The sequence below is a fragment of the Eptesicus fuscus genome, chromosome 15 (assembly GCF_027574615.1).
Source record: "Eptesicus fuscus isolate TK198812 chromosome 15, DD_ASM_mEF_20220401, whole genome shotgun sequence".
Lineage (NCBI taxonomy): Eukaryota > Metazoa > Chordata > Mammalia > Chiroptera > Vespertilionidae > Eptesicus > Eptesicus fuscus.
Genome location: NC_072487.1, coordinates 63,630,695 through 63,645,788, shown reverse-complemented (window position 1 = coordinate 63,645,788; position 15,094 = coordinate 63,630,695). Strand labels below are relative to the sequence as shown.

The window sequence follows — 15,094 nt, the reverse complement described above, 5'->3', positions numbered from 1 at the left end:
AAAAATGAAGACCTACCTCAGCAATCTTGCTGACAAAATGTACTGAAGAAGGAGCTACTGAGGGACAACTTTTGCTAACAAGTTGAAGAGAAAGGCTAGCATACCATTTGTTTTCAAGGGTTTAGGTCACATCCTATGCAAACGCAAAAGCTCTGGCTTCTAAAGGTAACTTCCAGCTGAGAAGTCTATGTGACATCATTTCCTACAGTTCGAGTGACATGGTCTCAGTGGACACGGGTGATTCAGTGCAACCCTGTGCCTTTTTTGTGGCCATAAACATGGTGCTTTTCCAAGCTATCCTGAAACATTTCTACACAGAGGAGTGGAGACGAATTTCAGCCTTTTTCTCTGCCTGGTAAAGTTATCAAAATGAACATAATAATCTCTTGCATAGAAGTGCACCTCACATATTACTAAGTGCTTTCATGAACAATCATTGCTGGTGTGTTTTTTTTTTTAAGATGAAATTAAGGGAAAATGTAAGTAATCACATTTAGCTATTAACATATACCCTTAATATTGTCGGTAAGGAAAGGGTGAGATGAAAGAATTTTTATATTAGAATTGAAGTCAGATTCTTGAAGTTCAAACTGCTCCTGGTTATCAATTAAAAGAAAAGTCAATGCTTTTTAAATTAAAGATGAAGTGCTGCCACTTATGACTTAATAAGTTGTAAATGCCTTTCCCATCCTTCCTAATGGCTCTGTGTCCCACTGCTATTAAAAATCGCATCCACAGCTCACATGAGCTATGCCGAATGCCAGGTGTAGGAGGTAAAGCAAAACAACTTAGAACAAGAAAAAGAAAGCAAATCACGTTCAGGTCCACTTAATGCAAAAATGATTTTGGTGGCAGAGTTTGAGAGGGCTGGGCCACACAATGGCCTTTGAACTTGTTTCCCACCGAAGGAACCAGAATGCTAATGTATCAAGGTCACCTTTGAAAAGCTTGTACCAGCATGACACCAAAATCTCACCAGTCTTTCAAGACCTAATCTCTACTAGTGAGATCAATAACCATTAGATACTCATCATAGATTTTCGAGAAATGAGTTATATTGCAATTAATCTGACCAAGCTGCATAAATCTGCCGCTTTTCTTTAAAGATGGCTCAAGAACGCAGCTGCAAGCATGCACATATGGACATTGTCTGGCTGCCATAGTGTTTGAGTTGCTCCGAGGATTTGGCAGACCTGCCACGCTGTCACTTTAAATGTCTAATGGGTGAAAGCCACATCTGGCAGGCTTGGCCCATGCAAATGAGAGGTGACCATCCTTGGCTGAGTCTTGCCAACAATGACAGTGTGCACCTCACATGGTGAAGTGCACTGTGGAGGGGAACTCAGTCAAGCAGGCACCACCCAGCCTGACTCAGAGTATGACAAACACTCCATCAGAGTGACATTTCCTGCAGGGCAGTGGTGACAACCATGGCTGCATGGTAGAGTCACCTAGGGAACCTCAAAAATGTCTGTGGCCAGGCTTCCTGCCCTGGCTAATTAAAATCAACATCTGTAGAAGCGGGGACCCTTGCACTGGTGTGTCTGAAAGCTCTCCAGACGATTCGAGAATGCAGCCAAGAGGAGGGCAGTACTGCAGGGTGGTTCTAACAGTATTTGAGCTTGAGCCCAGTTGGTGAGGGGCTGCAGTCCAGGAACCTGCAAAACACCACTTGCTTAGGGAAGTCAGCATTCCTCACAGCCTGGAACCATAGCTGACAAGCGCTTTACTTGTCTGGGAGCATTTGGGTCCATCTGATTTGTGGGGGGGTATGGGGAGTGCTATTTGAAATGCCTGTCTTTGATTTTTCTGCCTAAAACCACCACAGTGATATTTACTCAACCCTTACTTTGTGGAAGCCAGGAATTTACGGAAAGCAAAACAAAATACCCAAGTGAAATGTCATTCATTTCAGGGGTGATTCCATGAGAGGGGGGCATGCTTTCACCAACATCCCAATATGACGTCCACTGGGTAGGTGGGACTGACAGGAACTATAACTGTTGTAAATATTATAGAAGCACCAGCAGTCAATAAATTGGCTCTGCAAATGTCAAAACGAAAAGTTTATACTGCAAAGAGTGCAGCCATCATGAAGAAAATAAAAAGGAATCAATCTACTCACCACATCCATGGTACCTGTGGCCCTCTTCTGATTTGTTTTACTCTCTCCCTCTGCTTGAGGATTTCAAAGAGAAGCACCACGTCAACAGTGGTGTGACACCGTCACTAGGGGGATGTGGGCTTTTAGATTTTCAGATTCAGATAACAACTACCTAGAAATTCATAGGCAAGTCTCCATCTCCGAGTCACTATGTTTGGAGTCTGATATTCATAAATGAAAAATGATTCATTCAATTATTTCATATGTAAATCTCACTCATGATGTTAACATGTTCCAAGAACTTAACTTACCTGCTGCATAGGGCATGGGGAGCAGAGTTGATAGAAATAGATGATACAAAAAGCACTTACTGGTTTTCTCTTTTCTTCCTCAGTGGGTCCATGAGGCGCAGGGTGTCTCTGATCACGGCCACTTTCACCTCCTCATCGACAAGGCTGGGGACATTTTCAAACACCCCTGGAGAAAGCTTGAATGGGTAAGAATTCCATGTTACAGAGGAGAGACTCAGGGATTCAGTATCAAGTGACTGTCTGTACCCAGTGGTCGAGTTTGCTTATGTTAATCTAGACGAGACTATTTTAAAGGCTCCCTGTATACTAACTACCTTAAAAATGTCAGTTTCCTTTTACAAATTAACAAAATGCATGAGGAGGAAAAATAGTAGTATGTTTTTCTGGTTATTACAATTATACATGCTCACTGTAGAAAATTTAGAAATATCGAAAGGAGTTAAGAAAAATTTTAAAATCCACATAATCCCCCTAAAACCTATTACTAGTATTCGATGTATTTCCTTCCAGTCTTTTTAATGCATTTTTTTCGGGGGGGGGGGTAATATAACCACTGTTAAATGTACTATTTATCTTAGTGATTCAAGCATGTCGACATGGCTAAATCATATTCATAGAATTTCAATTAGTTCATCTCCCGAGGCTAATTAGTTCATGTCAAAACTGATGGAAAGGCTCAGCTGCTTCTACATTTCTAGATCTTAAAAAAAAACTAGAAGAACAGCATGCTGGGAAATTACCACAGGTCGGATAGGTCTTACATTAATAGACTACATTCAGAGCTCAACAAAACTGGAGTTATTTAGACTCAAACAGAACTTTGCTGTGCAAATTTGGGAAAGCTGAATCTTGTTTAGCCAAGTGAATAATATGAGAGCAGAAACATCAGCTATAAGGCAATATATTCAATGAGATACTCAAAAGACTTACTTCTTGCTCATGTTCAATTCTCATGCTGGGATTTGCATTAACTTCAAGTAGTATAGGCTTCAGATTTTTCATTAGAAGAATGTCAAAGCCTAAAATCTGCACAGGATAAAAATAATTCAGAATTACTCCCTTTAGCTGCAATTTCTTTTCAGGAATTGGGGTTGGTGTAAAGGTCAGTAAAGTGAAAATAAATTGAAATGTGGCCCCCAACCTGGGCCTTGACCCTGGCTTCTCTTGTCCACAGCCCCTCTTCCTCTGGGCATACTTGTCAAGCCAAATGGACGGCAGAACATTTTATAGGCGCCTTGATAATGGGATGAGTTCCCACAGTGCATTGCAGCACTATCACCATCATCTGAAGTGCTATAGATGATGACCTCTTTCTTCTTTAACAGGTTTTTCATTATGTTAAGGATCAGTAGTAGTCCATCAACTTCTCCCTCTCCTTTTGCTCTCCTCTATTAAGTTGCTTCTTAGCTAGATCTCCGAAAACCCAAGGCTACCTTTCTCAACCTTGGGTGTATATCAGTATCATTTAAGGACCCCTTTCACAACCACTGTGCATCCCCAATCCACACCTCCGAGTCAGAATCTTCCAGAGTGGAATGCAGGCAAATGTATTTTGAATAACAAATTCCCCTGATGATTCTGATATACCATCTTAGCTAAGGAGAAGGGAATATTTATAAGCACCTACTAGGCACCAGTAACTTCACCATCTCATTTAATCCACGTGACAATGTATTTAAAGTAGAGATTATACTCTCCATGAAGGAGAAACTGAGTCTCAGAAAGGCCAATGGATTTCCCCAAGGCCGCCTCCCTAGTAAGTGACAGAGCCGGATTTCACACCCAACCAGGACAAGGCTACATAATTTGTGGAACCCAATGCAAGATGAAAACACAAAGTTCCTTGTTCAAAAAGTATTAACAATGTCACGATAGTGAGAACAGAGCACGAAACCAGGCACGGAGCCCTTCTGACCATGGGGCACTGGGTGATTGCGCAGATCACATGCTCACGAATCTGGCCCACACCCAAAGCTAACTCCAAAAGCTAACCATTTGTTGGCCATCTGCCCTTGAACCCAGCATGCTGACTCGGTGAGGCTTACTCCTCTTCTAGCCTCTTTCAATTCCTTATAAGCCCTAAGCCACCCGTGCATCTGCCTGAAACAACCCTTCACCTAGATAATTCTTCCTCATCCTTGAGATCACAGGTCCTAATTAGATTCAGACTCAGACAGTGAGGATGTCAGGTTCTTTCAGATTCTTAAGAGACCTCTCATTATCTCTACAGGAGGTGATAAGATAGAAAGCTTATAACATAATTGATGCAATCCCAACGTTTCAAAAAATAATGTGGAGAATAAAGGTGAAAAAAGAAAAAGATATAGCTGCACCCTCCTCTATAGACTCAAAAAGATGGGAGGAAATCCATTTACTTGTCTAGATAGAATATGCATCACTTAAATGATAATTATTAAACTGTGGCTTTATCCTTATTAATGAAATCAGAGCCTAAATGACCATTTGGGGGGATAATGCAAGACAAGGTTATTCTTCAAAGAAGGACAATAAGGATGAGAAGCTGGGAAAAGTCATCTTCACTCTATTTTTCTTTCCCTGGTCATGAAAAGAAAAAAAAATGGAAATCCAGTAGAAAATGTTACATGTATTATAGATCTGCTTAATAATATATGACAAGTGGATATGAGTGATGAGGCCTTTAAGAGACTCTGGTGACATCATCCATCTAACTTCAGACCTGGTCTGAGACATGTGATGTGGATGAGGCCACAGGGAATGGCGGGCTGCTGTACCAACGTTTATCATCCTTGGTCATCAACGCTTACTTTTTGCTACATCTTAGAAGTTTGGACTCGTACTTTCTCCACCTGCGGGCTCTTTCCAGTTCAACACACAGTGGTTTCGTGAATGTAAAGCTATAGAAATGCTGGAGAAGGGGTGACAAAACCTCATCAGCCATACTGACCTAAACCTGCCAGTGGCATAATATTTTCCAGAACCCAAACTTTGGTGCATGTAGTTGAAGAATGGTTTGGAGTCAGAAAGACCTAGGCTGCAATTCCAGCTCAGTCTCTCATTCTAGCTAAACAACTCTAGGTATGTTATAAATGGAGATAATAGTGGCTACCTTGCCGGGCAGTTGCTCATGGAAGGAAAAGGTACCTAGGACTACGTTCATCATATAGGAGGCACTCAACATATGCTGACCCCCCTTCCAGTTTCCTACTCGTCTCACTGACCAGAAATGACATCTGTGGCTTTGAGTCCAGAGGAGCTAATTTCAAATTTTAGTTTTGCCTTTAACTTGTGTATCTACAGGCAAGTTACTTAGCAGCTCTAGGCCCCAGTTTCCTCATCTGTAAAATGGGAATAAGATCTGCTTTATGCAGACCAGAAACCTGCAGCTTAGAAAGGGGGAGGTCTCTCTCTGGTTCCATGGTAGAGCAGGAATTGTCAAATGGTGAGAGAGAGAGACCTTTTCGATCATGTGATACTCTGCCCTCCTCCAAGTAATTCAGTCAGCACGTATGTATTGCTCGCCTCCTACTTGAGGGGGACCCTGGGGACTCAAAGATCTCTAGTCTTCATCTCTGACTTCTAGTAGCTTCCAAATTTGGGGAGAACACTAATGTGAAAGCTCCAAGCTACATTCCAAGGAGAGGGGATTCTCTCCTGAGATCCAAAACTACTCATCCATCTGCATCCAGGGTATTCCAACTGAGATCCCAGACTCCTCAAATCAAACATCTCCAAGCTCACTATCTGTGGTCGGCAAACTCTAAGGTCCCAATGACCTCGACTTCCTGCTGTTCATGCCCTGGTATAATCCCCTCTCCTTGAGTGTGGACTGAACCTGGTGACTTCTTTCTAATAATATAGGGCAGAAATGATGGAACGTCACTGCCACTATTGGGTTATAAACTATCATGACTTCCACCTTGGCATGCATTCCCTTAACTCCCTTGCTTGCTCACTCTGAGGGAGGCCAGCCTGTGTTGTGAGCTGCCCAATGGAGAGGCCCAGGTGGGACAACAGCCAGGGGCAGAAAGCGGGGACCTGAGCCAGCAGCCATGTGAGTGAGCTTGGAAGAGGATCTCTTCCCAGTAAAGCCTTGGGATGACTGCAGTCCTGGCCAACATGCTCACTGCAGCCTTGTGAGAGATTTTGAGCCACAGGCCGTTGGCTAAGCCTAGACTCCTGATCCACAGAAACTGTGAGACAATAGTTTACCAGTTTAAGCTGCTAAATTTGGGGGTAATTTATTACACAGCAATAGATAATTAACATACCATCTTTCTAAAGTTGACTTTGCCTACACAGTATTCCTTATCACCCAATCACACAAGCCAAAAATTTCTCCTTCATCCTTTCTATCTACCTGCACACCAACTCTTGTACATTATACCTCCAAAGAACTATCTAAATCTGCCCTCTCCTCACGGCTCCTCGTCTGGATGAGGTCTGCACCATCTTGCACCGGGACTTTCCCATTTGTTTCCCTGGGCACAGGGGGCTGACACAGTATTTTTATAAAATGCAATTAGAATACCAACACTCCTCTGCCTAAAATCCCCACCTACAGAATGAAGCCCATGTTCCACAGCATGGCCTACAAATTCCTCTCTGATCTGGCATCTGTATCACACTCAGCTTTATTTCCTCCCACCCCCACCCCCATTCACTACTGCACATCTCAGGCTCCAACTGTGCCGAACTATGAGTAGTTCTAGAATGCTTCACTCCCCCTCTGCCTTTATACTATTTTGCCTGGAAGACAATTTTACTTATCAAATATTTAATGAGCACCTACTAAATACTAAGTACTGTTCTAGGCACTGGGAATAAAGCAGTGAACAAGGCAAAGGATGTTTTAACATCCTGCCCTCTTGGAGCTTACATTCCAGTGGAGACAGAGACACAACATGGGAATTATGAACTAATGCAAGGTAAGAACACTGAGTGTAACAGTGGGAGAAAGGGAGGGTCTGGTGGTTTAGATAGGATGGTCAGGGAAGTCCTTTCTGAGGTGACATTGGTCATCCCACTGTCTTCTGACTTGTACAGTTGCTGATGTTAACTTGTTGGTTATTCTTTGTTCCTCTGAACACAATGTGTATTTATTTTCTCTCTAGCTGCTTTTAAATTTTATCATCATTGGTGTTCCATAATTTAATTATGATAAGCCTTGAGTGAGCATGTGTGTGTATGGTTATGTATCCTACTTGGAGCTTCTCATGCTTCTTGAACTATGGGTTTATATTTTTTGTCAAATTTGGAAATCTTTGGCCATTTCTTTATACAATGTTCTGTATCTTCCTTGTCTCTTATGCTCAGGGAACTCCAATTATACATGTTAGACCACCTGCTATTGTACTACAGGTCACTGATGGTCTGTTCATTTATTTTTCCTGCCATTTTCCTATCTCTGTTTCATTTTGGATACATTCTATTGTATGTCTTCAAGTTCACTGATAATTTTTCCTTCAGTGTATAATGTGCTGTTAATCCCATCCAGTGAAATTTTCATTTCAGTCATTGTATTTTCTTCTCTAGAAGTTCCATTTTGGTTCTTTTTAATAACTTCCATTTTCTCTTCATTAAGCTCATATTTTCTTTAAAAATTTTGTACATAATTATACACCTTAGCTCCATCCTTTTCAGAATTCTGCCCACAGAATTCCAGCCACCTCAGCCTTCCCAAAATTTGATCTCCATTTCCTCAACTCATTGAGGTCACAGGGATCTGTTAGGTTTTTCTCTCCCATGTTCCAGAAATTGCCCCAAACAGAAAACCAAGGCAACTGTAGTTTTAGTCCCCTTTTCCTCAGGAATCCCAGTGCTGAGCTATCTATTGTTCAAAGTCTTAAAACAGTTATTTCATGCATTTTGTCTGGTGTTATACTTGTTTGCAGGGGGTTAGGTCCAGTCCTTTTTTTTTTTTTTTTTTCTTTTTTAAGCCTTGCCGAAGCAAGGCCACCAAAAATTTTGGTTGCCTCCCCAAAAAAAAATTGGGAGAGAGAGAGAGAGAAGAACTTTTTTTTTTTTTTTAATGTATTGGTTTTGTATGTATAGGTCCAGTCTTTGTTACTCCATCATGACCAGAAGCAAAAGTCTCAAGAGGTGATATATAAACAGGAACTGAATGAAGTGAGCAAATAAGTGATTTGGAGAGCTAAGCTAAAGCACTTCAGGCTGAATGAACAACAAAACAAAGGCCACTTGTGAGGAACATCAAGGAGCAAGAGTGAGAGCGAGTAGTAGGAGATGAGGTCAGGTAAAAAGACAATGGACAAATCATGTAGCATCTTGTAAGCCATGGTAAGGAGCCAGGATTTTAAATGCAATGAGAATGCTATTGGAGAGTTTGCACAAGGGAAATAATTTGATCTGACATGTTTTAAAAGAATCACTTTGGTTACAGTGAGAAAAAGAGGCTACAGATATAAGAATGGGAATAGGGGCATCAATTAGGAGGCTACTGCTGTGGTATAAGTGCAAGGTGATGGCTGCCTAGCCTAGGATGGTAGCAGTGGAGCTGGTTAGAAGTGGTTACATTTTAAAGCCTATTTGCAAGAGTTGCTTACAGAATGGATATAGAAAGGAGGAAAAATAATAACTAAGGATGACTCAGATTTTTGTTCTGAGCAACTAATTGAATGCTATTCATGTACTGAAACAGGAAAGACAATGGAGAGTTGTTTCAGGAGGGAAATCAAGTTTCATTTTGCACATGTCAAGTGGGAGATGCCCACTAGAAATCCAAGTAAAAAGATTAAGTGTGCAGTTGGTTATATCAGTGTGGAGCTCAAGGAGAGGTCAAGACTGGAGATACAAATTTAGGAGTCAAGGGCACATAGCTGATCCTTAAAAGCCCTGGGGCTGGATGAGATCAGAGAGTGATTGTAGATAAGACAGGAGCTCTCGGAGTATTGAGTCCTGGGAATCTCCAACACTGACAGGTCCAGAGGAAGGGGCTGAGAGGCAGGAGGGAAACCAGGAGAGCATTGTGTCCCTCATCATTTTCTGCTTGGTGAATTCTTCATGCTGTAAGCTCCTGCTTAAGCATCTCCTCCTCTGAGCAGCCTTCCCTAATTGAGTTAGGCAGTTAGTGACTCCCTTTTCTGTGCTCTCTCAGCATTCTGCACGTGTCCTCTTACAACATTTATTACAAGGAATTCCCACATATTGGTCTTCCCCACTCAACTGTGTACCTCTTAAGGGCACATCCATACCCACATACCCCACAACTAGCTCGTCTCAGTGAATACCCAGGGCGTGTGTGAGAGTCCAAAAGAAAAAAAAAAGCCTGATATCAGAAGTGGTCAAGGAAGGCTTAACAGAGAAGATGGGATTTGAGCAGTATCTTATTGGATAGCATTGGATTTCAAAAAATTACAAGAATAGGAGAGAGCATGGCAGGCCAAGACAGAAGAGAACAAACACAAATTATGCCCAAGAGACAGGAATTGGCTCTATTTGGTGAGCCTACAAGGTTCAGGAAGGGTATGGGGGGGGGGGGTGGTGAGGGGGGGAAGTGAGGTTGGAGCCAGGCTGGGAGGCAGCCAACACTAAGCTAAGGACTTGGTTCTTAAACTAGGTGCCTAGGAACACTGGTGTTCCATTATGTTTAAAATGTGACAATTTCATGGCTTCATATAACCTCAAGGCGCTTCCTCAGAGACAAGTTTGAGAACTGTTGTTATAAATAACAAATGATATAATAATTGAAACTGTCATTTATTAAGTGATTACTGTGTGCTCAGTACTGTGCCAAATGTTCCATATGGCTTTCTCTCATTCAATCTTACAACAGTTCTGTGAGGTAGATACAAATAGTATCTCTATTTGCAGATAAGGAAATTGGGGTAAAGAGAGGTTAACTTGCCAAGCTTGCAGCTAGAAGTGCTGGAAGGAGGAGCTGGGATTAGCTCAAACCCAGGGCATCTGAGAACAAAACCCAAGGCCTTGCAAGACCCATAGACTGTTTCTTCCCCTCCTTCCCATGGGCTGTCTGGGGCTGAAGGGGCAGGAGGAAGTCACAAGAACAATGAAGAAAGAGGAGAAGCACCTGAGGACCTAGGGAAGGTGTCTCCTCCAGACATGGGGGCGGGGGGAAGGAGAGAAGGTCACAGCCAAGGAGAGAATTAGACACGGAGCTATAGGCAGATAGAGACCGAGCAATGGAATTGGGATCGGATGTTCTTGAACGCTGAGCTGGAAACTTTTCCTCCGCCTGTGCATTTCTGCCACATGAATCATCTACACCCAGACAGACCTCACTGTTTAAGCCAAGGTCACACTTCTGCCCTCAAGAAGACTGACATGAGGATATGTTGCTGGGGGCGACCAGGGAAATGACAGGGGGAAAGGCCAGAATGACAGGGCGGCCACGTTCCTAGGCAACACATTACAGGAAGCCTGCCCACAGCCCGAGCTATGCCAGCAGCCGCTATGGGCCATCACGATTTCCCAAGTAGTTATTGTGGCTATGATTGGAAAGGGGTCACAGTCACATGTTTAAGATAAATGTACTTTTACCGGCTGGGGTTTATGTCCTGGAATGCTGCAGTCTGGGCCAGGCCCAAGCTACAAGCAAAAGAGGCTTCATAGCAAAGAAACAATGCATCATACTATACATGCACAGAACATTATTATAGTTTGCAGAGCCCTGCATAATCTTTATCTCATGTGAGTTGGGCAACAAGCCTGTAAGTAGTTGAGGAAACTGAGGCACAGAGAAATTAAGTGACTTATGCAACATCACACAGCAAGTCAATGGCAGAACCATACACTGTCCCTAAATCTTTGGGTTCCAAGTTAATTCAGGTGTATGAAACTCAAACTAACAAGTGTTTTAACAAGTGATACGAATAAAAAAAGCAAGAGAGGACTCCAAGGAGAAAAGGATAATATTTTATCAATTGCTATGAGTTTGAAATGTGTGGTAAACACATTTCAAATACCTAACACTTTCTAGTTGTCAAAGCCTTTTCACCTACATTACTTCACAAGGCTCCTAGGGAGGCAGGTAGGGAAGTGAGTGGTCATTCACAAAGAAGCAGAGGCCCAAGAGCTCCCCCTGGAGTTTACTTCTGGTGCTGTGCTCCTCCCCTGACCCCAGGCCCGGAAGCATTTAGTGTGGTCAAGCAATGGAAAATGGTCACAGGACTGGGGTTCCATTTGCTAGATGTGATCTGTCCAAACCAGTGACTCTCTCCCTGTCTGCCTTCCAGTTCCCCACAGCTTGGGCCCCTGGTTCCACCCCAATGGCCGCCCAGGCCACTTGTCCACAGCAAGACAACCGCCCTGGCCCTCCACCCTGCACTCTCACTGTGCCAGGGCTCTGTGGCTTGGCCATGCAGGCCAGGCCCACATGATACTCCTGGAATAGCTGTCACGGCCAAACAGATGTGACCACACAGTCCCCAGGATGACCCCTGGATGCCTCCACGTTGCAACTGTCTCCTTTGCCCTAACGTATTGATGGCTCCGGCCAGGCCCTATTTTTTCTGGTGCTACCTCTAGGTTCTCCCCACTGACCCTTTCTAATGCCATAAGCTACGTACCTGATGGCTGAGCTGGACATCCTGCCTGGGAACCAAAGCCTGGGAGTCCAAGAGCCTACGGACAGGTCTCTGGATGACAATTAGCCCCTCCTGAAACTGATTATTGCCTGGATTCCCTCCCGCCCGCAAAGGGTTCCACCAGCCTGCCTGAAAATCCCGCTGACTAGTGCCCAGCACCTGAGGTAGCCTCCCTGGAGTGCAACCTCCCCACCCCCTCCGGGACCAGCCTCCTCTCAGCTGTTACTTCCCTGTCACGGTTTTAGACAGGGGACTAGAAACAACCCTAGTGTTCACTGGCAGGAGAACTGATGAACAGACTGTGCACACTCACAATGGGCTCTGCAGCAGTGGGAATCAAACGGCACCAGTGATTCCCATGAACATGCATGGAAAGAATGTTACTATGTCTACACACCTTATAACAGAGTTCTCACAAAGCTCAAAAGCAAGCAAAGCAAACAATATGTTGTTTAGGGATACATTCAGGGTACTGTAAATATTTTTAAAGCAAGGAAGCGATAAACATAAAATTCAGGATAATGGATGCTTCGGGGGTCAGAATGGGATGGGGAGCAGCATGGTAATTGGAACTCTGGGGTTGGGAGGTGGGCTGGGGATGATTATTTTGTTGTTCTGTGAATATATGCTTACATATATGTCCGTGAATTCTTTTTTATATACAAATGCTGCAAGATACTTTAAAAGATTAGATGGAGAGGGTCCCAGACTCCGTCTTATTATCTCCTTCCCATTCTGTTTATCTGGTGGCAGAAAACTGTGCCTTCTGGGTGCCTGAACTCCATGTCCCTCTTTCCCTCCTCCTCTACCCCCCACCCCACCCTCACCTTCACAGCCAAATGACCTGAAAGAATGCTCTACCCTCATCCTCATTTCCTTCCCTACCACACTCTGGCTCAGTCCCCTAAATTCTGACCCTTGTCCCATCACGCCACTGCCTCACTAGGAGCTCAGACAGTGCCCGGCCCCCTACTCAGCTGGCGGTAAAAATTGCCGAAAGAAAGAATGCATAAATGAATGGCAGGCACTGTGCTTTGCATATGTTGTCTCATTTAATTCTTATAAGATACTTGATCCTTTAAGGGAGGTACTGTTTGTCTCATTTTATAGATGAGAAGAGGGAAGTAACTTACCCCAAATCACACAGCTAGCAAATAGAAAGCAGAAGTTGGACCCCGGTTTATCACACCAGCAACCACCCCTCCCCATCTCTGGCCACTCCCCCTCCCCCACGCTCATCCCCCATGAGGCCAAGGCTGGGAACTCTCGGCTGGGAACCAGGGATGGTTACCTGGAAGCATGTGGGCCCCGGCCTCCCTGCAGGGATGTCCGACTGGTAGAAAACTTTGAGCTCTGGAGTCAGGGCAATGACGGTCTTAATCACCAAGGAGATGATATCAGACCAGACCTTCTTGATGTCAACGCCTTTGGAAGACAACCTACAAAGAATGCTAGAAAAAGTCCTTTTGCTGCCTGTGCTAGTGCTATCCGAGTGGACAAAGTTACCGCTATGGATGTTCAGTGAGTAGTTGGTTAAGTGCATAAAGATGTGGTGCAGATTTCTGGGAGTGGGCTCCTGATATGGCTCTGTACAAAATCTGGAGAGTCCATCTTTGGCTATGTAAATCTCTAAGGGGTCCAAGGACTTCAGTAAGACATACAGGCGAATGTCAAACTTGAGTTTGTCAATAAGGAGAGGTTTGCAGATGTACTCCTGGACCACCGCCGGCCTGCGCTGCAGGGTCCCTGACAGGCGGATGTCACTGGGGTCTTTAATGAGGTAGATTCCGTCACCCTGACAACCACCATCAGGTTTCACAATAAAAGTGGGTTTCCAGGAGGGGTCACCGTCTTTCACCATTTGAACCTGGGGGGAGAAAAGAAAGGTTAGCATGATGTTTTTCTTCTCTCTGGACCCCCAAGACAGAGCAGGATGTTGGCAAATGTTTAGTGAATGAGTAACAACATGAGTCTTGCCTATGTGACACTCACTGAGCACCTGCCAGGGAGATAACACTGTGCTAGGTACCAACACAGTAACCCAAGGCTTCCCCCCAATCTTGTCCTCCAAGAGGGAGATCGAGAACACAGTGGATTTGCTGTCATTAGACCTGGGTTCGAATCCCAGATCTTTGCCGGTTATTAGCTATAACCCTGAACAAGTCATGTAATTGATGATGATGATGATCTATTACTGTTTAAGAGTGCCAACTATGTGCCAGGCACTTTACGTAAGTTATCTAAGAAAATATGGTGCCTCTCCTCTTATGATACAGAAAGCAGGAGATGGTGCATCAGTTGTTAAGAGTCTGGGCGTTGCGTCAGGCTGCCTGGTCTCGAATCCTGGCCCTACTACTTACTGTGTGACCTTGGGCAAATTACTTAAGTTATCTGTGCCTTCCTCATCTGTAAAAGAGGAGAAAGAGTGTTCTGAGAATGAATGAGATAATAAATGCAAAGGGCTAAGCCCACAGGCCCTGACACATCCAAGGCAGCCATCAAGCCTAGCTGAGGCTGTTTTTCAAAGATGGAGTAACTTGCCAGCTAACAGAGGGGCGGAACTGGGATTGGAATCCAGATCAAAGACTCTAATGTGCTTGTACCTCCTTTTGTACTGCCATGTCTGAGTTCCTTGTCTTAAAAATGGGAATATAAAACAAACCCTCATGGATCACTGTAAGGAAGAAATAAACAAAAATGTGCAAAGGGCCAAGCACAATACTAAACACAGAGCCAGTGCACAGAAATGCTAGTTTCATCATTTATATCTCTTATCAGGCTCACCTAGTACACGTAGCCAATCCTTCAGTCTATTGAGACCTTTTGAAACTAGATTCTGCCATCCGTAATATTTGCTGTCCTACCAGCTCCAGGTCAGCAGGACATTCACATAATTATCCAGGCCACTTGACCAGTCCAGACAGTCAGTCTGGATCCAGGTCTGCATAATTCATATGCAGCCAATTCCCCCGGACCCTTGTCATATCCTTCATGCAGCTGTGGGGAATGTATGGGCTGAACGCCAGGAGAGGAGGTTTTCACAGGGGGACGGGGTGAAGGGGCTGGAGGAAATTCAAGGATGGGCTTTAAAGCCACTCTCTCTGCCACATCTGGCATGAAAGAGCCCAAGAACA

The 15,094-nt window shown here is 44.0% G+C and overlaps 1 protein-coding gene and 1 long non-coding RNA gene across 3 annotated transcripts in view; one reads left to right on the top strand and one right to left on the bottom strand.

Moving 5' to 3' along the window:
* Window positions 1-15,094, bottom strand: part of TTLL11 (tubulin tyrosine ligase like 11) — a 183,152-nt gene that overhangs the window by 99,807 nt on the left and 68,251 nt on the right. Inside the window, exons 4-6 of the mRNA XM_054727447.1 lie at window positions 13,252-13,827; window positions 3,346-3,441; window positions 2,476-2,591 (exon numbers count right to left, since the gene is read on the bottom strand). Of these exons, the coding sequence (XP_054583422.1) occupies window positions 2,476-2,591; window positions 3,346-3,441; window positions 13,252-13,827 (788 nt within the window). The remainder of the gene's footprint in view (window positions 1-2,475; window positions 2,592-3,345; window positions 3,442-13,251; window positions 13,828-15,094) is intronic.
* The window catches only part of LOC129151683 (uncharacterized), a 29,633-nt gene that overhangs the window by 3,588 nt on the left and 10,951 nt on the right, over window positions 1-15,094 (top strand). For both annotated transcript variants that reach the window (XR_008558330.1, XR_008558331.1), the window contains exon 2: window positions 2,499-2,600. This is a non-coding gene — a long non-coding RNA (uncharacterized LOC129151683). The remainder of the gene's footprint in view (window positions 1-2,498; window positions 2,601-15,094) is intronic.